Consider the following 23,354-nt stretch of genomic DNA (forward strand, 5'->3'; position numbering starts at 1 on the left):
AAGTATGAAAGAACACATTCATAATAACTAAATTTATATATCAGTATGTATACTTTATGCAAAAAGGTTCATAATACTATAATGTTCATTTTAGAAGTCACTATGCTATATATGCAATTATATGTTACAATGTTCCAGAAAAGTTATAATTTAGGTTTTATCTCTTAAGAAAAATGCAGTATTACATTTGTTAATGAAATATTATTAAATTGCTGGACAGATTTGAAATGTTCAGTGCAGAAAATCTCATCCAATGTACATGCAACCACCTTTCTGCAAGGACATAAGAGTCAAATGGATATTGCAAATTTGGGCTGCAGTACATGTACATTCTAGAACACACAGGGCAGTGAAAATACATTCAATCAAATAGAGGTTGATTTTTTTTATATTTACAAGGTTTTATGGAACTGCAAAAGATAAATCTTAGTTAGCTCTGTGTGCTTGGTTAACATACCTTATATAGCAACAAAACTAAACAGTTTTAGTAGCAATCCCCTAACACCAATTAGATGACATAGCCTGAACAATATATTAAGTTCCAATTGTTGATAGAATTATTTTCAATGTTAAAACACAATCTAAGTGTTTCATTAAATTCAAATCAAGATGTTACGATGGTGTCAAAAATCAGCCATTAAAAATTGAAATTAACGATATATCCTTGCCCAGAATAAGATTCCTAATAAACTATGTACCTAATGAGAAATTAACCTCTAAGTAATCTGAAGGGGAAAAAAATCAGAAATCTTTGCTGGGTAGAAAAAGTGTTTAACTCTTAGAATAAAAGCATTTTAAATTTTAAACTAAAGAACATAGACACATTCTGATTCAGTATGAAGTCCAACAGAGCTGTTTTAAAAACAAAAGTGCCTAATGCTATCATAGAGACAACTTGTTTTATATTTCAAATAGAATTCTAGTTATTCAAACCTGAAGCTAACTCTCAATCTCTGAAGAGAGAGATGAGTTGCTTTTAGTTAAAAGAGATTCATAATAGCTTTCAAAACTAATAAAATTTCAAGATGAATGCTTTCAATTGTGACTAAAAAGCAATACATTAAAGCGTCTCCAAATTCACATACTGTACACTGTTTGGATAATGACAAAAAAGAGAACCCCTTTTGATTTAGGTTAAAGTATCTTAATGCACAGAAGTTGCAGAAAATTTGGTTTAAAAATACTGGGACAACTTTGGGATCCTTGTTATGTACAGCTTTTGCAAATCACATCAAACAAGAGATATGCAACTATTAGACGTGTTATAAATATTCTATATAGGCATATTTCTGGATAATTTAGTGATAATTTCTTCAAATTTATTTTACATAATCTATTAAATATATATTTTAAAGACTGTTACAATATTCAATAGAAAGTAGCTTATGTTTCAACAAGGAAGTCCTGAGTTCAAATTCCTAATCATGTTAAATACGCTGAAAAGTAATGGGAAGGAGGCTGCTGCTATAGAACCTCTATTTATTTCAAGAGGACAGACTGGAGTCTTAAACAAACATTACTGTAATGAGTAAAGCAATAATTGCTGGATTGGACCTAAATCCGTTTTTTCTAAGAATTGATCCATTATTCCTGGGATGACTGCATTGTCCAAACGTGCAATATAAATATCTGATAAAAATTTTGTATAGGGGCTTCTTCAAATAATGTAATTGTTTAATATAGAACTATATACCCTGTTAAATGTGAAAGATTATTTTTTTAAAAAATTCAGCTATAGCAGTCACAAGGTCTCTAACTACCTAGTGGCTTCTCTATTACTGCATTTTGCTTGTTAAAAAAAAATAAAAAACCATTTTGACTATTCCTTTCAGATGTGGAAAACAAGAATGGAGATGGAGAAAGACAAGAACAGTGAATGTAAAATTTTTAAATTATAAATTCAAGCATTCAATATGTTGATTTTTCTGCTGACAGCATAGAAATGTGCCACTGTTTCCACACCTATATTCATCTTTTTTGAAGAAATAATCTCCACTGCTTCATAAAACAATACTCAGCTATTTTTTCTAGTAATCTGTTTTTTTTTACTTTACCTTCCAATAATTGCCAAATAGTTTATTTTACTTCAAATTAAGTCTGAAAAATATCTACAGGAATGCCATTTTTATTTTTTTCCCAACAAAGCTCCTCTCCTCCCCTTCTCTTTTGTTTGAAAAGCTAAAGCTCTTTAGAATGAAATTCTAGCAACAACATTTAGATTTTTACAGACTAGACTTCTATTCACTTACCTAAAACAGCAGGATATTTACAAATGCTAGCACTAAAAGCCAGTACAGTCTGCAACAGTTCACACCCAGCAAAATGTGGCCTATTAACTGTGTATAACAACATGAGGGAGGGGGAGGGGAAAGGGTGAGATTCCACATTCCACAAACGATCAAGCTCCACACTTTGTTCAGTATTAGCATGTTTGCATGGAAAGTGACTCCATTTTGTTAAAAGCCATTATTTTATGGCACACTAAAAGCTATAACGAGATTCCAATTGTCGTTTTGCAAAGGAAAGAAAATACATGCATCACGAAAAAGCCGGAAAAAAAGACCCAGAAACTTACAAAATCTAAACCCAACCCTTCTTCTTCAAGGCCCATATCCACAGCACACTAAATAAGTTACAGCCTGAATCCACAAATAGTCCTTACCCAGGTGCTGCATTTTCTCTCAAATGTAAAATGGTTACATTTGCTTTTCTACCTAATCAGCTCACGGAGCCTCAATGCACTTCAGCCTAACTTGCAAATATTTGCGTTCCTCCTTTTGCTGCACTGAATCCAATGTTATGCAGCATTGCTTACATTCTCTTCCATGTTAAAAAAAAAAATCAGACATTACATGAAAGGAAAAGAAAGAGACAGCCCATTTCAAAGCATCTGGTAAGCCTCCCCGGGCAGTCTGCCAAGCCTCTGCTAAATCTTCCCCTTCTCTGAGCATGCTCACTTGCAACCAACAGTGCATTACCATGGCAACCCGGTAGGCAGCCTCTAACCATGAACAGCCATTCTGTTTTCAGCCTTATTAAGACCACAGACTTCCAGGGGGAAGTGAAAGGGAAACAAGATTGTACTTTAACTCATCCAAGTTTCTTCTCCTTTTCTGTTTTCAATAAACGTAACCTTCAGGTGTTAGATGCACAAACTCAGAAAGTTCCTGATTTTTTGTCACCCTAGGCTTGTTTTTCCTCTTCCAATCTTGGCTAGTGTTTAAAGCCAATCTAAAAGTATGTAAACTGCAAAAGTTTGGTTAAACAAAGTGAACAAAACTCATTGGTTTGCAAAAAATATATGTAGAGAGAAAGGTATAATATTTTATCATTAGTTTCTGAAGAAACAGTTTTGGCTTTTCTCAACCACATGAAGTTTAAGATGCGTGGACTTCAATTTCCAGAAATGCCCAGGCAGCATGCTGCCTAGGGAATTCTGGGAGCTGAAGTCCACAGGTCTTAAAAACTTACTGAGGTTGAGAACCACTGCTCTAATTAGGTAAAGGTAAAGGTTCCCCTCGCACATACATGCTAGTTGTTGCCGACTCTAGGGGGTGGTGCTTATCTCCGTTTCAAAGCTGAAGAGCCAGCGCTGTCCGAACTCAACACCAAAGGTGCATGAAACGCTGTTACCTTCCCACCAAAGGTGGTCCCTATTTTTTCTACTTGCATTTTTATGTGCTTTCGAACTGCTAGGTAGACAGAAGCTGGGACAAGTAACGGGAGCTCACCCCGTTACACGGCAGCACTAGGGATTCGAAACGCTGAGCTGCCGACCTTTCATTCGACAAGCTCAACGTCCTAGTCCCTGAGCCACCATGTCCCTACTAATTATCTAATTATCTAATTATCCACTCACAATTCCTGTACTTACAGTACAGAGCAAGTACTGAAAAATTAACGGCATATACAGCTTCCCTATATGGGTTACAAAACTGAAGAAGGATGTAGAGAGCAGGTTTTCCAAATACCCTCAGGATGGGTTGCAACAGCTACCAGTATTTACATAATTCTTCACCCTCACCCTAGAAGTTCCAGTCTCCAAACATATCTACACAAGAATAGGTAAGCTATACGGTGTAAAGAAGGAAAGGGAATACAACAATGTTCACCTGCCAGATGCCTTGAAATAACACTAGAGGGTGGTGTTTTTTTTTTTGTTTTTTTTGGGGGGGGGACAAACACTAGAAACCAGCATAGAAATAATAAGGCTTTTCTGAAAAGCCTTCTACCACAAGTCAGAGGACTAGAAAGTAACTTTTAAATTGGGATTTAAAAGCTTTTCACAAGCCACAAGCTCTTTGCCAGAAATGGAAGGAGATTAAGTTTAACCAGTAGTGATCAGATCTCCCACTTTAAAGTCAGGATTCACGAGATGTAAGAAGGCATCACACAGTAATTCTCCTTTTTAAATCAGAAATTCATTCTGTAGTCATGGTTATAGAGAGTAAAATCTGTTTTCTTAATACTAAATATTAATATGAAAGCAAGTAATTTGATCTTATCTTCCATATGAAGGTGCTGAGGATAAGACATAAGCTCTCACATGCATTATAGCCAAGTGAGTTTTGAATTAGAATGATCAATGCAGGGCTGAGGGTTTTTATGAAAAAATGTACTATTTATCCTATTTGTGTAGCATACTTTGTATTACTTTTAGGAAGTAATTGATGCTATATGATGCTTCAAAAAAACTTGTATACCTAACACACAGAATATTAACACAGTGAACATATTCAGATCATATACATGATGTGTCATGTAAGAATTTATGTAGTTTAGATTGCAATTTAGCAGTCTATTGATCCATCCCACTAGCTAGTATGTTAGCAAAAATGTCTAATAAACTACAGATATACTCATCCAAGGTATATTTAACTGGTTGTCATCTGAACCAGTAATTCTTATTTGCTCTCTCAATCAAAATATATTTGAGCAAATTCTGGCCTGCCATAAACAATTTTTTTTTAAATAATAATGCGGTTTTCCAGATAACAGTTCTATATACAAAATTTATGATGGTGTTGAGGAAATATTTTGTAACACAAGTTTGGCTTTACTAGTAGCTAGAACAGATGCAGAAACAAGAAATAGGGGGATTATTATGCATATTTTTATATAATATAATAAAAGTAACACCTAGATGCAGAGATTAGATGTTGAAAGATTAGATGTTGAAGATGACACTGTGTATGTTTTAATGATATTATTAGAATGGGGGACTAAAATATTGAACTAAATAATGAAGGCCTATATTTTATCACAAATATGTATAACATTACAATATCATGTATGATTTAAACAAATTATATTAATACTATCACTACTACTTGTATTCAAATGAATGATACTCAAATGCCTCACAGCTCATGTATTGATATTGATGTATATTCAAAAATAAATAAATAAAAATATTTGATGGTGTTGCTGTTGATCAATAAAAGGACTTCTTGGTTTTTTCCTACAGTAAGTAGTTCTGCATTTCTAAGAAAGCAGGTATGGAAGAATATGACTTGATACTTTGTGGTAACCAATTTCAACACTCAGACAACACTCTGGGTTACAACACAAAACCAACCCTCCATCATTTTCCTAATCAGTGACCAACTGTCCAAAAAAAGTAGTCAGGTTACCATATATCCATTTCAATATTTCCAGCTCCTTGCTGTAGAAGATATGACAATGTGACATTTTGGCACAAATAATACTACAGTCATGTTTACACTATATAACTTATTACAGTCTTCATACTATAGGTTCTTCATCTATTATAATGAATATATTTCCTTCAGAGGCTTCTGTCTTTTGAACTTTAAAAAAGTACACTTTCCTCTTCTCTAAAGTCAGGTCCTACAGCTTCTAATTTCATTAACTTGCTCATGCAGTTTTCCTAGAACTGAAGCAGTACGAGGTGCTGGCACCTTCTGGGATGTTTTAAAAAAGAATGAGATAAAATTATAATACTATAATACTAATAGTAAGTATTATTTTAACCAGACATAAGCCTACTAGGCATTCAAATCCTGACAAGATCAGTCATTACCCAAGAGAGGATTCCTCAAAATAGGAAAGAAAAAAATAATGTAAATTTCATTTCGTTAAAATTGCTTTTCATTCTACTGTATAGTGAAAGAGTTCAGCTATGAAAAATATTAAACAGGTTAAAAGTCTAGAGAAAAGCAAAACAATTGTACTTCCTCACCAAGATATTATGTATACAAATTATGGTACATTTTCCTTTAATAAGAAAAACTGGAAAAATCCATGGAGGATTATTTAAATGTACAAAGCCAGAATCATAAATGAAAAATGAAAAAAAAAATCTAGAATATACATGTCATGAAGTTAAATTCTTGACTCCCAGAAAATGTATTAAGAAAAATCACATCGTTTTGCCTGTAGTGCCTTAAAGCTGACAGATTACATAGTCAAAATATAAAAATTAGCAAATACAGAACATACTCAGATAAAAAGTGCATTAAAAGGAAAAATACTTAATTCTTGGTGTAAAATTAATGAAATTAAGAAAAGGATATTGAACCCCCCTGCCTTGCTGTCTTTAAAAATGCCCCCAGACAAAGAAAGTTCAGATTCATTTTAGTTCATATTTTCACTCTGTATGCACAATTTTAAAATACCATGTTTAAGTTATATCACAGTCAGCAACTTTATGATGTACAATATGAGCCTTGCATATCTTTCAAAGCATTTAAAGCTACTTCAGATTTTTTAAAATGATTTAAAAATGCTACTTCTTTACAATACTACAAAAGGCAGGACAAACTTGCCTATACTGCAAGGCCCAGGGCCAAATTATTTGATAGACATGCCACAAGAACCAGAAGGCTACACTTACTCTAGGTCACATGTATCCAGCTGTTTCATCTTGTGCAACCTACGTAGCAGTCATGCTTTCTCTAATGCAGTATTTGCCCTATGGAACAGCAACTCCATGGGAATCCAAATAGCTCTTATCCTGTTGGCTTTCATTAAATCTCTGGCTATTCTTTCAGAGTTTGGGGCCAGGAAGTTAAGTGAGCTTTGTTGGTTGATTTGTTTGGTTCCAGTATTTGGACTGTGGAGTCCTTGATGTTCTCTGAGCTTGGTTGTTTGTTTGCTTGCAAATGTTTCATTACTCAACTTGTTCATCAGTGCACTGATTAATTAATGGCACTGATGGTGTTATTTAGTTGAATAATGAAACATCTGTAAGCAAATAACCAAGTTCAGAGAGCACCCATAGCTACCTGAGCTACGTAACAATATACTCTTACCCCCAATTATAAAAGAAAATGCAGATATATTTGTGCCCCCATGAAATCTGAAGCACCTTTTTTTAGAATCAAATATGAAGCACTGCATAGCCCTGGTATCTTCTGTAGTTTTCTGTAGTATATTTCTGTAGTTCTCAGAAAGGTATTTAAGATCCTAGGTTGAATGTTTGTTTTTTTATTCCTTTTACTAACCTCATTTGAGGTACATAATCATGATTTTTGGTTAGTACTGGAAACGCAGAATTTCTTCTTTGGAGAGCTTACTAAAACATCTCTGTTCTTATGTCTTTGTGTTACTGCACAAAAAATGGTCTTTCTTCAGAAGGTGTCCTCAAACTGAGGAGGAATAGAAGAATCTGGAGGTTTTTCCTATTTCTATCATTCACTAGTTAGTTATAGATGCACAAAATAATTCATAGCAATTATGGATTATTGGTAACAAGCAAGTGTCCAAAATTACTTGTTAGAGAAGAATCCAAATGAGGAGTCCAGGCTCAAATGTTTACATTATGCTTTCTATGATAATTTAAATTCCTAGTGACTGTAAACTGCTCCCACTTGCAGAAAAAGTTAAATAGGAGAAATCAGGAAGCATGCACCCTCAAGCTAGCTCATTACCAATAACATGGTTTTCCAACAATTTTTGCTTTTTTGCTTTCTAATTCAGTTTTCACCACTGATGACAAACATAACTGAACACATGAACTTTGCTTTTTGAAAACAGGTGCTCAGCTTCCTTCAACTTAATATCCTCCAGATGTATCGGATTAAAATTTTTAGAGTTTTGAGGCATATGGGATTTCCAGAGAATCTGGATAATGCCAGATTGAAGAAAGCAAAGGCTGTGGTTTTTGAAGTAATCATTTGAGGAGCAATATTATATAAAAGACAAATAACAGTGGCTGTATATTTGGTTAAGACATATTGAAGAAAAAAATTAATATGCTTACCACTACTTCTTCCTCTTTTTGTTCTCCTTTTTGTTCTTCTTCATCATTACTTCCTGTCTCTCCTCCATCTTCTTCATCACTGCTGGAGGATTCCAAGATTTCACGCATGTCCATCTTCCAATTAGAAGGAATAGTTTTCCAATGGAAGAATGAGCTTGCCTCTTGTACCCCTTGGGAGGAAAATTACCCATCAAGGTATTCGGAATAAATTACATAATCATTGCAAATCACTAATAACTCTGCTTCTTTGCTAGCCATTTTGATTTCAGATTGTAAATAAAATTCAGTGCTGAATTTTATTTACTTCTAGAAGATGTCAGATTTAAGCATGTTAGATTTTAACAACTGTATGATTAATCTGATACATTTCTCAGGCTTATTGTTGCTGTTAATTTATGTTCCAGATGTTTAATCTTGGAGAAAAATAATTACATTAAAATAACCCAAAATTGTTCACTTGTTACTGATGAATTTATGGCAGGGCCAGTGAAATTTATCATTCATTGACTGTTGCAAGATGTCTGATGTCCATCATAACTTTTGCCTCTCTGAACATATAATGTTCTAATGTGGCAATATTCAATTCCTGTGGCAAAACAAAACTGCTATAGCTTGTCAAGTAAGCTTTCTTTATAAAACACCTCTGAAATAATTACGTATTCTTGTGTAAAATAACATATATGTCAGTGGTGACATAATATTTTGTTCTGATACTATAAATGTAACATACATAACTATATTTTGGAATTTTGTGCTTCAGTGATTTTGCTTCTTGGAATCAGAATTGAATAGAGCACAAACAGGACTGTCAATAAGCAGTAAGCATTACTTTCAATTGCCTCTTTCTTTCATGTTAAAAGCTTCATATGGCACTTAAATACATACAGCACAATCAACTTATAAATCTAATTAACAAATGTTAACATTTACCTTTATTGGAAGGCAGCTCTGAGTTTGTAAAACCTAATTCTTCAATGTCCTTTCTTGCTACTGAATAACTGCAATAAAATTAATTATTTACATTACATTTGTCCTAAAAAGTTGATTAACTGCTATTTCTCTTTCCTTTTATGCTGTTACTTGTATTGTTAATGTTAAAAATTTCTCTGCTCTATGGAAAAATGTTATTTCAATATTTAACATTTAGAAAGATTATGTCCTCACATATAATATCAAACTTGTTTTGAAAGGTTAAGTTTGGTATCTATCAAAACATTTTAATTAAATACCTGGTCCCATCAATTACTGGTCCAACTGATTACTTTGACCAGGAAGAAACTGGGGAAGCTCAGGAAATTACAGCAGCACTGATGATGTGGAACAGCCTCCCCATGAAGATCAAGCTGCTTGTGCTTTGCATTCAGAAATTCTTGAAGAATGAACTGTTCCGGAACAATTTCATTGGCCCCAATGAAGAGGGTGCGCAATCTAGGTGTTCTCCTGGATGGACGGTTGTCTTTCGAAGAGCATTTGCGACCGTCTCCAGGAGAGCCTTCTACCAGGTACGCCTGGTTCGCCAGTTGCGCCCCTTTCTAGACCGGGATTCCCTATGCACGGTCACTCATGCCCTCGTCAACTCTCGCCTAGACTACTGCAATGCTCTCTACATGGGGCTCCCCTTGAAGAGCACCCAGAGGCTCCAGTTGGTCCAGAATGCAGCTGCGCGGGTGATAGAGGGAGCCCCTCGTGGCTCCCATATAACATCTCTCCTGCGCAAGCTGCACTGGCTACCTGTGGTCTTCCGGGTGCACTTCAAGGTGCTGGTTACCACCTTTAAAGCGCTCCATGGCATAGGACCCGGATATCTACGGGGCCACCTTCTGTTACCATATGCCTCCCACCGACCGGTACGCTCCCATAGAGAGGGTCTCCTCAGGGTGCCGTCAGCCAAACAATGCCGGCTGGCGACCCCCAGGGGGAGAGCCTTCTCTGTGGGGGCACCTACACTCTGGAATGAGCTCCCTCCTGGACTCCGTCAACTTCCTGACCTCCGGGCCTTTCGCCGCGAGCTGAAGACGTATTTATTCTTCCGAGCAGAACTGGCATAATATGGGTTTTAAATTGGATTTTAAACAGGGTTTTATATCATGTCTTTTATAGTTTTAATTTGGCCACGGTTGAATAAGTTTTTTAAATGGGTTTTATTGTATATTGTATTGTGTTTTTATCTGGCTGTTAACTGCCCTGAGTCCTTCGGGAGAAGGGCGGTATAAAAATTAAATTATTATGATTATTATTATGATTATTATTATGATTATGATTATTATGATTATTATTATGATTATTATTATGATGATGATGATGATGATTATTATTATTATTATTATTAATTTTCCCTGATGTGAATGTGTCCATCTCTACTCTCGTTTATCTTTATTTTCTTTGGGTCATTTTTACTTTTGTACCTTTTTAGAGCTTACTTTTTTTAACCATGTATAAACTTGTACCCTTTCTACAGAAGTTGAGATTTCAACTGCAGCAACATAGAAAATGTTTAAAAACAAATAAATTAATGAAATTTATTGATCACCAGGGCTGATGATGAATGAGTGTAGAGATGGCCACATTCACCTTACATGGCACCCAAGGGACATTTTCCACAATGGCGTTTGAACCTATTTTCCTCTTTCATGGGAATCATGTACTCTCCTGATCTTGTTTGTTCATATTTAGCCATTATTTATCTGATGTTGTTAACCATACCTTGTAAGGTACAAGCTAACTAATACATAACTAAAGCAATGTTATTGCTTTCCATGATTGTCCCTACTTTATATAATATATTCCCCACAGCAATCCAGAAATCCCCCATCTCTTGGTCTTCTGAAAGGCCACTAAAATCTGGCTCGTTACCCAAGCACAGAGATAGAGTGGTGGAGTCTAAAGAGAGTTGTTGATTGAGGCAACATTTTTTTCTTTAGTTTTTATATAACATAACATAACAACAGAGTTGGAAGGGACCTTGGAGGCCTTCTAGTCCAACCCCCTGCCCAGGCAGGAAATCCTAAACCATCTCAGTCAGATGGTTATCCAACATTTTCTTAAAAATTTCCAGTGTTGGAGCATTCACAACTTCTGCAGGCAAGTCGTTCCACTTAATTGTTCTAATTGTCAGGAAATTTCTCCTTAGTTCTAAGTTGCTTCTTTCTTTGATCAGTTTCCACCCATTGCTTCTTGTTCTACCCTCAGGTGCTTTGGAGAACAGCCCGACTCCCTCTTCTTTGTGGCAACCCCTGAGATATTGGAACACAGCTATCATGTCTTCCCTAGTCCTTCTTTTTATTAAACTAGACATGTTTTTTTTGCTGTGAGCAGAGTTGTTTAAATATGGACAGTCATCCAAATATTTTAAAATAAATAGCTTTAAATTTTACTAGTTTGGCTTGCCTTTCTTGTAAGACAACATTAGGTCAGGCCCTAAAAGAACAGACAACAAAACATGGATTTGGATTTGGGTTCAAATTCCGATTTTACTATTCCGATTTTACTATAGATTTACTGGTGGTTTTGATTAAGCCAATATCCAAAAGTTTGAATTCCAATTCTATAAAAACTCACTTGATAAAATTGTTGATGCATATGCTGATTGTAAAAGTGGTTAAAAACTGTAAGAGACCGTCATGTGAAAGTTTTGTCAATAACAAGCTATGTTCAAATGTATGGATATCTATTGTATACGTCTGGTATTTCTGCTAGATTAATCTGAAGCATATGCTATACTTCCAGACTGCAAAAAATGTAGGTTCCATCAAGGTTTATCTAGAGCTATATTTTGACTTAAATGTCAGTTGGACTGCAAGATAAGATGCACTAGTGCAGGGGTCTGCAAACTTGGCTCTTTTAAGCAAAGCTGGCTGAGAAACTCTGGGAGTTGAAGTTCACAAGTCTTAAAAGAGCCAAATTTGCAGACCCCTGCACTAGTGGAATGGAAAAGAAAAATGAATTATTACAGTGGCCCTTCTTCTGAATCATGCTTTGTAATTTTACACATAGCATGTAATTGTTAATTGTTACCAATAATTAAGACTTCCAAAATAGTTGTACTTGCCGCAGGATAATCTCAAATGAAGTAAAATAAATAAATAGTTCCCTATTAAATACTTTTAAGTTGCTTCTTCCTGGTTTCTGCTTTAAAAGTTAAAAATCAGTATATATTTATATTATATAATATTTATAATATACAATCTATCAATATTTACATATATGTATATATACATATACACAGATACACATATGTACACGTACACATACATATAGACACACACACAAATTCTCACCACTATATATAGGAATGTTGTCTAAAATTTACTCACAATTTGGAATCTGCAAAAGAACGAACTAAACACTGGTCCTTTTTCACTAAAATGTCATCGCTGCAGCTGGGGGACAAGACCTGGGGTTTTAAATAAAACACATTAGATTGAGCAGCTTTCCATCTTCCATTAGTTTTAAAAAATATCTTATGTAAATTTCAACTATGTAAGTTCCAACTATGTTATGGCATCTCCCAGGTGGAACACTTAATTATCTGGAAAAAAATACAATCTTAAGTAATCACTATGAAGGAAGATAATTTCAATTACACAAAAGAATTGTAATGGGTCCTGGATTTTGTATACATTGTTTAAATTAGCAGATATTTGAGGTATCTTGGTTTGAAAATTTTGTGATATGATACACCATTTTGGTCTAATTGAAGATACACACAAAAAGTTTAGTAATATGGAGGTAAAAATTAAGCATGTAATATTTTAACAATAATGCAGTTAAACTGAAATAGTTCTCAGGCTTATTTTTGCCATTAACACATCTCAAATATTTAATCTTGAAGAAATTTCTCATTTGATTAAGACAGAAAAAGTAAATAAGTAAATAGTATTATGCAAAAGTAGGCATTAAAATGAGTCATTCAGACCACCAAATTTATTATAGGAACTGAGTTTGCCATGGCATTTGCAAAGGAGAAGCAGCTACAGATTTCCTACCTTATTGCATAGGTAGAAACATCTATGGGAGCTTTATAAAGCAGTCTTCAGTGACCAGCACCTTAATATCATTTGAGTTGTATTGTGAGGAGATTGTATAATTCTTTGAGGAAAATACCACTTGGATTCATCCTTTTAAGCAATAATTATCTACCTATTCCATTGCTTTGATTGTATTTGATGTGTGCCTCCTCACAAAGCAAAATAAGGTTCTTGGATTTGCTTGTGCAAGAAAGCAGCAAATAAAAGAAATAAAAAATAAATATTAAATTTCTCATCTGCTTGGCTTTTAAGTGTCGTTAAAACCTCTATCCAACCAATTATCACTCCTTTTTTCTTGATAAGTTCTCTATTATCATAATAGAAACAGTAACATGGACCTTGTTTGCAAAATCATTGGAACAGACTGATTTTTAAAATGATCTGCCAGGATCCAGTGTTCTATATTCAGCCTGCTAGAAAATAATATTGGGAAGATTCCGCATAACTTCTTAGGAACTATCCCAACATGTGCCTATTATTTAACATCCCTACTAAAAGAAACAGATCCAAAATTGATGACACATTTACTGATAATCTCAATAATAGACTATTCAATGACCTCTTCATAGAATGGCTTTTGAAGGCAGTCCAAAAATTGCAACTGGTTCAGAATGCAGCAACACGGCTATTGAGTTATATTTCTTGCGGCTTCCACGTTATTCCACATCTTCAACAGCTTCAATAGAGGCTGACTATTGTCTGACTCCAATCTGAGAAGCTCATAATATTATGTAATGCTTTACCTGGTGCAAGGTCAAGCTATTTACAAGACGGTTTATTCCCATATAACCCATTCATGCTTTATAAAGTGGTATTAACACTTCATGTGATCTTGATTCTATCCCTCTGTTTATGCAGCCTAGAACTGTGTTGGCTTTTTTGACAGCTGCTGCACACTGCTGGCTCATATTTAAATGGTTGTCCACTAGGACTCCAAGTTCCCTTCTCACAGTTACTACTATTGAGCAAGGTACCACATATACTGTACCTGTGCATTTTATTTTTCTTGCCTAAATGTAGAACCTTACTTTTTTCACCATTGAATTTCCTTTTGTTATCATTAGTTTTGTTATAATTATCATTAGTTGATTGCCATGAACATAACTCTCTCTGGTTGCCCTCTAACATTCTGGGTCTACCTACTTTCGGAGGGAGAAGGGACAAGTTAGGTTGACCCTCCTTAGATGACTGATGAACCGTGTTGGCTTCCAGAGGGAGGTTGGGGATTATCTTGAACACCTTTCAGGCAGTTCAGCTGAGGCCTTGGCTATAGCCTATCATAGGCTTGTGACTGGGCCATATTGTTCCTATACAAACTCTCTCTGTAAACCAATCCTGGGATGCTCCCTGGTTTTCTGAAAAGCTCCACTAGGTGAAACACCAGAAACAAAAACTGGGGAGTCTCTGGAGAAAGACAAAGAGTGAATCCAACTGAATACGAGTACAAATATACATTATAGATATAAGGTCTGCAAAATATCACTATTTCTTTGCCCTTATAGTAGCTGCTGTTGGTCCATCTATTGGTGATAGATGGATCACAGAATCATCTGCAGGACCTAGGTAAGGAATAATCAATTAATCTGGCAGAGCAGATAAAATCATTAAGATTTTATTAACCTTGACTAGGCAAGTCAGAGTTGCTAGTCAAGTTGCTCAGGCAGAGTTTTGTGCTGTTATCTGGATGAATCTTATTCTTTGAGTTGCACCCAAAGAAGTAGACACATCCTCTGTCTGTTAGCTCAGCCCCTTATTTGTTAGATCCTTGCTCCTCCTAGATTATTAAAGCAGCCTGAGAGGTGACCACAGGTTGGCTTCATCAGGTGATTTCAGCCTATTTGAGTGGGAATGGTCCCACCAATACCGTGTTTCCCTAAAAATAAGGCCCTGTCTTATATTTTTTTTGAACCCTAAAATAAGTGCTTGGCTTTATTGCCATGCGCTTAAAAGCCCGACTGGGCTTATTATCAGGGGATGTCTTATTTGGGGGAAAACAGGGTAGTATGTCCCTTCCTCAAGAGGTCATTGTTGGACCCCATTTCAGTATGGTTTCAAACCAGGGAACAATATGCAGAAAGCACTGGTTGTGCTTGTTCATTACTTTTGAAAGAGGGTGGGACATCAATCCTAGTTCTCCTTGACCTCTCAACAGCTTTTGACACTGTTAACCACTATCCTTCTGGGACTAGCTTCAGGGGTTTAGGAGTAGCACTCTGCTTCATTGGCTCATACCCTTCCTCAGTGATTGGTTCTAGTTGATGCTCATGGGGGGTGAGGTGAGGGAATAGATCCCATCCAGAGCCTCTTCTGTTGGGGATGTAAGCCAGATAGGAAATACAACTAGATGAGCTAATTCTACTTTATTGTAAAGCTTCATGAAGAGAATCTTGCAAGCCTGAACATACTAATCTCACCCTTTTTTATATATATATTCATGCTGCTGCTTCCTGCTGGGAGATCCTGGTGAAGTCCACCAGGCAGAATGTATAGACTATTTAGCCATGACAGAGTCACATTGCCCAGGGTGCACCATGAGGAGGCTAGTCTACATTGTTTTAGGAGTGGGCAACTTCTAACCTAGATCTGTTTAATTTACTGTCTGATTCAGTACAATGCCCCTTCGACATTGACCTCCCAAGGAAAATCTGGATAGCGCACAACCAGATCCGTGGCAGGTGCCAATACTGGAAATATAAATGGAGGCTGATTGATAATCCTTAACTGTGACTGTAGGACATCCCACAAACTTTACATCATATATTGCAATGGAATGTCCCCTCAAAAGGTTCCCGATTTAATTTTATTCATAATTTTCTTCATGACTCATACTGTGTGTTTGTAGAATAATTTACTCTGGTGTTTTATATTTTGATACACATTTTAAATTTTGTTTCTGTGAATTTTATGCTGCATTTCATTACACCATACAAAATAAAAATAAAACCACCACTTTTAACAGCTCATTCAATTGCAGTGGATTCTTTCTCATTTCCTCCTCTGAGCATTAAGCCTTTGGGAGCTCCACCAAAGGAAATATTTCTTATCTCTCAAGGTCATTCTTAATTGCGGTTGTACACTAGACACCTCCAATAAGTATTCCTCAACCTTGGCAACTTTAAGATTGCAATTTTAAGTGTTGGCCTTCAACACTTGACTGAGAAACTCTATGAGTTGAATTTGAAACATCTTAAAGTTGCCAAGGTTGAGAAATACTGATCTACATGAAACATCTTAAAGTTGCCAAAGTTGAGAAATACTGATCTACATGAGCCACTGGGAGAGGTCAGTTGCCAGTTCAGTATTATCAATATACTGATAATATCTAGCTTTGCATTTCAATCCTGGTCTGCAGAGGTGAAGCTATTAATATATCAATCCAGTGTCTGGAGGCTGTTTGGATCTGGATGAGGTGAAACAAACTTTGGCTCAATCTTAACAAACAGTGACAGTGACTGAGTGACAGTGGCTGTCTGGACCTGTGGAGTTGGAGATGTTACCATTATTGGTTTTTAATAGAGCTCCCCAACTGAGATTGGCGAACAACCCAAGGGCCCTTCTGTACCTGTAGCTATTGCTTTAATTGTGGCAGTTGTGACCAGGAATGCTTTGTACAGATTTACCTGGTGTGGCAGCTTTGCCCTTTCTTCAATGTGTATTTGGGAGATGGCTATTTCGTTTTATTGCATTCTTTTTAACATAGTTTTAGTTTGGGTTGCATGTGTACTTTTATTTGTTTTTATGGATTTTTTTGGTTTTATATACTACCCACTAGAGTTGGGGAGCTATAACAAATTTGAATAAATTAAATTGCTATAGACTTGAAACACTACTTCCTGCTATATTTACATATTTATTTAGGCCTATCATTGCAACTTTATTTGGTATTTTATATCTGTCACACATTCAACTCACTCACTCATTTATTGGATTTATATGGCTGCCCATCTCACACGTGACTCCTGTTTTAATACTGATGATAGGGATGCTTTACTATACTATATAAACAGAATGGACAGCATATAAATCAGAAGTACAGAACTGATTTCTGTAGAATACTACCATTTTTTGTTAGATTTCTCTCCTGTTTTTCTATGCAAGAGGTCAAAAAAGAATCGCAGAGTTCCATCCTTGCATTTTAGCTACAGTAACCCTGTGAGGTAGATTGGAACGCAAAACAGTGGTGGTCCAGAGTCATCCAGTGAGCTTCTATGGCAAAGATTTAAATCTGGGTCTCTTCGCTGCCAGTCCAATATCATTAGTAGAATATATATTTCTATAGAATATATTTAAAATATCTTTATATGTATTTTCAAATGAAAACTAGGAGTAAAAAAAATTTATATACTCTTGAGGCAGCTGACATGAAAATATATTATTATTGCTATAAAGCTTCTCTATAAATTACACAAATAGCTTTTTTGCTATAAAGAAAAGTACAAACTTAAAAGTGAAACATTGTGCTCCCAAGATGCAAATTTCATGAATTTGGGGTGAAATATCATTTTGATGTCATTCTAAAGACTTTTAAATTCTTACTTACCAAAGCTGGATACCATTCTCCTTTTTCAGTACTGGATACTACACTGACAATTTTACCAAGCAATTCGTCATTAAGACGTCTCTTATCTTCCTCTTCCTCTTCACTAGTTTCTTCCTCTTTTTCATCTTCATTGCTAAAAGAATTAGGCATATAAAAATTTATACTGTCAGAATGTGAAGTAATACTTGAAAGGAGACTAACTTCGTTGTAGCTATTGAATTTTGAGTTCAATATGACAGAGGTTCTTGGAAATTTGTGGGAAACAATTCAGCAAATACTAGAACGTTTAAAAGTAGCATCAGTAGACATTCTGATGCTAATCTACAAATGTCTATGGAGATTCTCAATCATCCAGGTCATGATTATCCCAAATGTGCTTTTTCAAAAGGCAAGGAAAAAAACCAAGAAAGTCCAGTTGCCTTTTGAAAAAACATCTTAGAGATCTTTTACAAATGTTTAAGGAAATACTGAGATAAGAAATGAGAATCACTGGATTTATGTGCTTCTACCCATATGTTGAGGTATGAGGTTTTAATTTAGAGCAAATTTCAATTCCCAGAATTCTCCAGCTAGAATGCTTGCCAGGGAATTCTCAGAGTTGAAGTTCACACATCTCAAAGTTGCTTAGATAGAGAAATACCGATCTGGAGTATTTAAAGGCTGCCCTATTGCTATATTCAGGAATATGTCTACCTACCCAAACTGTTCATTGTTTAAGTTTATCTCCTTTTTAAAACAATGGAATATACAGATTAGGAACATGCATAAAGAAATAATAAACAGACCTGCTCTAAGGAAAGCTAAAATCACAATTGCATATATAATACATGCTATATAAATGCAACATTTTTTGCATAATTCCTGTATTACCAGACACTGAATAGCAGTATTTATAGGAAATCTTGCCCTCTGATCACTTTTGTCCTCCATCACATTTTAAAGTCTTTCACAGAACAAGGGCCTAGAAATGCATTCCTAAATTATTCTAGCATAGATAACTAAATCTGTAATAAACCCAGGAAGACATCTCCTGTTGTTTAGGACATGGGTTCTGCATGCTTCTGCCACTATACTTGTCCAAAAAAGACATTGAACTCCCTCTTTCTTTACCACCTCAGGAACTGTTCTACCGATTGTAAACAACTGGCCTAGGGCTGCAACTTCCTCATCTGAGTCCAAAGTATTATCAACTAGTTCTATAATCATTAGGCACATTTTAAACAAGTAGCCTTATTGTTTGCACCGACTTGACCCTCCTCCTTTACTTGACAGATATAATGACAATAAAAAGTAGACCAGTAGACTGTGCAAAAACATAAAGTTCAATTCCCCAAATTCTCAAGTACATTTGTATAAGACATGTACCAATTACTTTATCTCATCCCAGGCAAAAAAAAGAAAAGAAACTATTACAAATATATGGCATTGTAAAAGTTACTCACACAGGAAGAGACGACCTTCTTCCTCTGTTAGATTTCTTTCCAATTACAGGTGTTCCAAAGTGCTCTGGATTTGTTAGTGGCAGTTGGTCAAGTGTCTAAGGTAGGAAATTAGAAAAGACAGTTTGCTGATTTCCCAATAAAAAGTGAAACAGCATTTTAAAAAACAACTGTAAAATCCTACCTCACTTTCAGCAAAGTGCCTCTCCCCTTTCAAACACAGTGAGGTCCGTCTCAATGTCCTCTCATCACCGTCATCAAAAACTAAACAAAGCCAGAACTATTGTTAATTAAATAGTAAAGTATTTTCCAACTGGAGTCTTTGTTTCAAGTGTTCTTTCAATATACATGGAACAATTAGAACACACACCATCGAAGTGTGTAAGATGTAAGACTTCTGTAAGCAAAAGCACCCTCAATCATAATCTTTCTCTTTAAAAGAAAGATATTGCCTGTGTATCCTGCTCTTTCACAGCTTTATCTCTCCTACTCAGGGCGCAGTCTTCATCTGCTTGATTTTACTGCAACATTTGGGGAAATTATTTATTTTCTACAGAATAAACTATTTTTATGATGTTGAACTGTGTCTTGGCTTACTGTTTGTGACCATGAACAGTCAAATATGGGTAACACACATCCATATTAAATTTTTGCTCAGCCAACAAGTAGTACAATACATAAGTGCTATAGAGAGAGATGGAGGGAGAGAGAGCAAATAACCAAATAATGCATCAGACATGTGTGGACTTTTATTTCCACATTGGCTTGGAATTATGGAATCAAAATTGAAGACATCTGTTTTTCAAGAGCTATTATTCTAATCCTGATCATATTCTGTAATACATTTACATACCCTCTGTGAAAGTTTGAGTAACAAAGAGCAGCCTTCCTAAATCAGATGTTTCACAGTATCATTAAAACAACACAGGACACTCGGTTGAGGCAGATAATAGTAAAACTAACAAGATAAATATGTAACCTTGCATACATGCAGTGATGAGCATTTTCTATATGTTCTTCTCATCCTGATGAACAGTGCTGCTACATTTTGCTGATTTTTAGAAAAGTGGAATATAAATGATACAATCCTAATCCCCATTGTTTAATGGAAAAGTGAACAGAATTCAAACTGTATCTTTCTGGTATATACAGTAAAGAACTATTTGCTCATTTCCCTTTTTAATTTTTGCACATATATGCCACTGAATGTTCTTAGTTGTTCAAAAAAAAAAACCATAAATAAATCTAGAGCTTTAATTGTTTCATAAAGGTAGACTTCCAACATATAAGCTCCAGTGTGAAAAATTATTCTTTTAGATTTAATAAATGGCTGCATCACTTTTACATGCAATAACTGAAATCAAACATTCTTGTAGCTCATGATCAAGCTCTTCTAGCGCTGTGCAAGAGCTTTGGCCCATTCCTCAACTAAGCAACTCCAACTAAATAACACATAATACTTTCTTAACATAAACTGTTTAGTTCAGTTTTTTTATAATTAAAATGTCTATGGGATTTAGGTCCGGACTTTAACTTAGCCATTCATAAACAGGGAAAATGCTCTTCTATCTCTCTAAATGAGTTGTCTGAACTTTTGGAAATGGGAGCAAGGACAATTACTCTTTCATACAGGTGTATCATAAATTCGATGACTTTATGAAATAAATGGCACAAATACCAAGCTTTAAGGATATTTTTTTCTACAAACCCTCCCTTAACATATGTATGACCCACAGGAAGCACTGCTAATATTCAGTGTCAAAGATATACTAGAACCCAAAAATCTGAAAGGGGGTTAATATATTTATGATTAGTTCCACAGAGCCTTCCTTTTATTGCTACCTTCTAGAATAAACTGTTGGTCATAAATTCGTCAAAGTTACATAATAACACCTTCCAATGAACAGGCATAAGCACACTGGAAAAGAGGAAACAAATGTTTTCTAAAATACATCAAATTCTACTTATTTTCAGCTAAATATTCCTTACTGTTTTAAATCTCTTTAATTAAAGTCATCCTGAGCATGCCCTTTTTCAATAATATAGCTGTTCTTAAAAAACATACTATCAAGAAACTATTAAAATAAGGATACCAGAAACCAGAACTATCTGACCAGTGTACTCCTGTTTTGCTATCTTACAATGTTATAGTGCCCATACAAACATTTGTAGTTTCTTAGCAATAAATATATTTAAATTAAAATATGTAAGTTTAATAATGTGGCTTTGATATTTCACAATTACTGCACAAATGTTTCAAGACCTATGATAGCTCAAATTGTCTGCATTTATTGTATGCCAGTGGTGGGTTTCTACCGGTTCACCCCGGTTCAGTCGAACTGGTAGTGGAGGCAATGGGAGGCTCCGCCCACCTGCCCAGATGTCATCACAGATGCCCTGCGCATGCGCAGAAGACCCACGTGTGAACAAAACGAGCGTGCACATGTGAATGCTCACAGTTCCGAACCAGTAGCGAAGATAAGTGAAAACCACTACTGCTGTATGCTGTCCAGAGTCACAGTTTGAACTGGGCAGCCTAGTCAGTAAGTAACTATGTAAGTAACTACCAGTAGATAAGTATTCAAAGTAAAAGCACAGTGTGAAGCACTGGAGAATAAAATATAGAGAAGAACTAGAAACAACTGATCCTTTTCTTTCCAGGCATTACATTTTTATTAATTGAGCCATGCCAAACATTTAAAAAGAAGTTTCATAATATGCATAAGCAAAATGCACCTACTTTTAAAGCTCACATGGCTATATCAAAAGCTGTTCCCAACTATAAATGTGCATAGGTACAGTCAACAGTTCTGGGATTGTCAACAATACAAGTAACTGCGCATGTACACACATAAGGAGTCAACAATTCAATGATATCTTGGTACTCAACTGCTTTGAAACTCATCAAATTTGGTACTCAGTGCATTTTAGTGTGAATGTTTTGTCCCAGTTCTCATCATTTGTTTGGTACTCAACACACAGCTAGAACTTGTCAATGTCGATTGCCTTGTGACTCACTACATTATGCCTGATGGGAAACATTTGTCTGGTACTCGTTTTTGGTATTCACTGCACCTTCTGGAACCAATTAACGATGAGTACCAAGGTACCACTTTAATAGGTTCTGAAGTAACTACACTAGCTTGTAAAATATGTGGCCGCTTTACTGATAGGAAGAAAAGTTCTTTGTGCCTACAAGAGATGAAGCACCTCTCTATTCAATACTTGCCCACCTCTCATTATTAAAGACTCCAGTCATGTTCTTACAGAAAGTTCCAGGCAGATCTCAAGTTTATTTCACCTCTGAAGAAATGCTGTGAAGTATAATAGGTGGCAAGCTTAGACTGGACACTGAACTTAATGATCTACTCAATCACCTTAAACCAAGACACCAACTACCAAAGATAGCCTAATACTGTGAGGTAAGATACCATGAATCCATGTTTCTCTTGCAAAAAAACCCATTTACTACAAATGCAATTAAGGCTGTATTCTGATTAGAATTACAGTATTGCAATCAGGTTGTAAAATATCACACAGAAAGAAAATTATTTTGTCTGGCAATACAAGTTCGTGCTTTTGTCAATTCTGTCATCTTTTTAGAGTTGCAATTCCATATATGCTAAAATAATAGTAAGCACTATATACATATACTAAACATATAGAATTATGTAGTCCAAGAAAACCATGTCATTATTGGAAGACAAATGTTCAAATCTTCATGTGGAGGTTTTTTGGTAATGTTGTGAAGTTCAAATGTAAGCTGCATCCAATAATGAACATGAATGTACTGATCCACATTGTTTTTATGCACCTATATTCACAGACTAAATTGCTATCTTCATATAATCTATTCTCCTTGCCTCAAAATACAATCCCATGTACATAATCCATGGAGTAAATTCTACAGAGCTCAGAGTGGCTTATCTTTAAATAGGATTCTTTATACATCTTTTTTAATTAGTCTCTTAAATCCCGGTAACAATATCTGCTATGAGAAATTTTACAGCAAAGTGAAAGAAAGATTAATATAGAGTAGAAGAAAGAAGTAATAGTGCAAGTGAAGAAAAAGAGGATCATAAATACAGTAATAATAAAAGGAGAAATAAAGAAGCATGTAGAAA

At 35.4% G+C, this 23,354-nt stretch overlaps 1 protein-coding gene across 4 annotated transcripts in view; it reads right to left on the reverse strand.

Annotated features, from left to right (window-relative positions):
• Nucleotides 1-23,354, reverse strand: part of ARID4A (AT-rich interaction domain 4A) — a 57,223-nt gene that overhangs the window by 25,317 nt on the left and 8,552 nt on the right. For all 4 annotated transcript variants that reach the window (XM_058162975.1, XM_058162973.1, XM_058162974.1 and 1 more), the window contains 6 exons: nucleotides 19,415-19,494; nucleotides 19,234-19,328; nucleotides 17,792-17,924; nucleotides 12,538-12,617; nucleotides 9,155-9,222; nucleotides 8,225-8,394 (listed from right to left, as the gene is read on the reverse strand). In XM_058162975.1, the coding sequence (XP_058018958.1) occupies nucleotides 8,225-8,394; nucleotides 9,155-9,222; nucleotides 12,538-12,617; nucleotides 17,792-17,924; nucleotides 19,234-19,328; nucleotides 19,415-19,494 (626 nt within the window). The remainder of the gene's footprint in view (nucleotides 1-8,224; nucleotides 8,395-9,154; nucleotides 9,223-12,537; nucleotides 12,618-17,791; nucleotides 17,925-19,233; nucleotides 19,329-19,414; nucleotides 19,495-23,354) is intronic.

This window comes from Ahaetulla prasina, chromosome 1 (assembly GCF_028640845.1).
Source record: "Ahaetulla prasina isolate Xishuangbanna chromosome 1, ASM2864084v1, whole genome shotgun sequence".
NCBI lineage: Eukaryota > Metazoa > Chordata > Lepidosauria > Squamata > Colubridae > Ahaetulla > Ahaetulla prasina.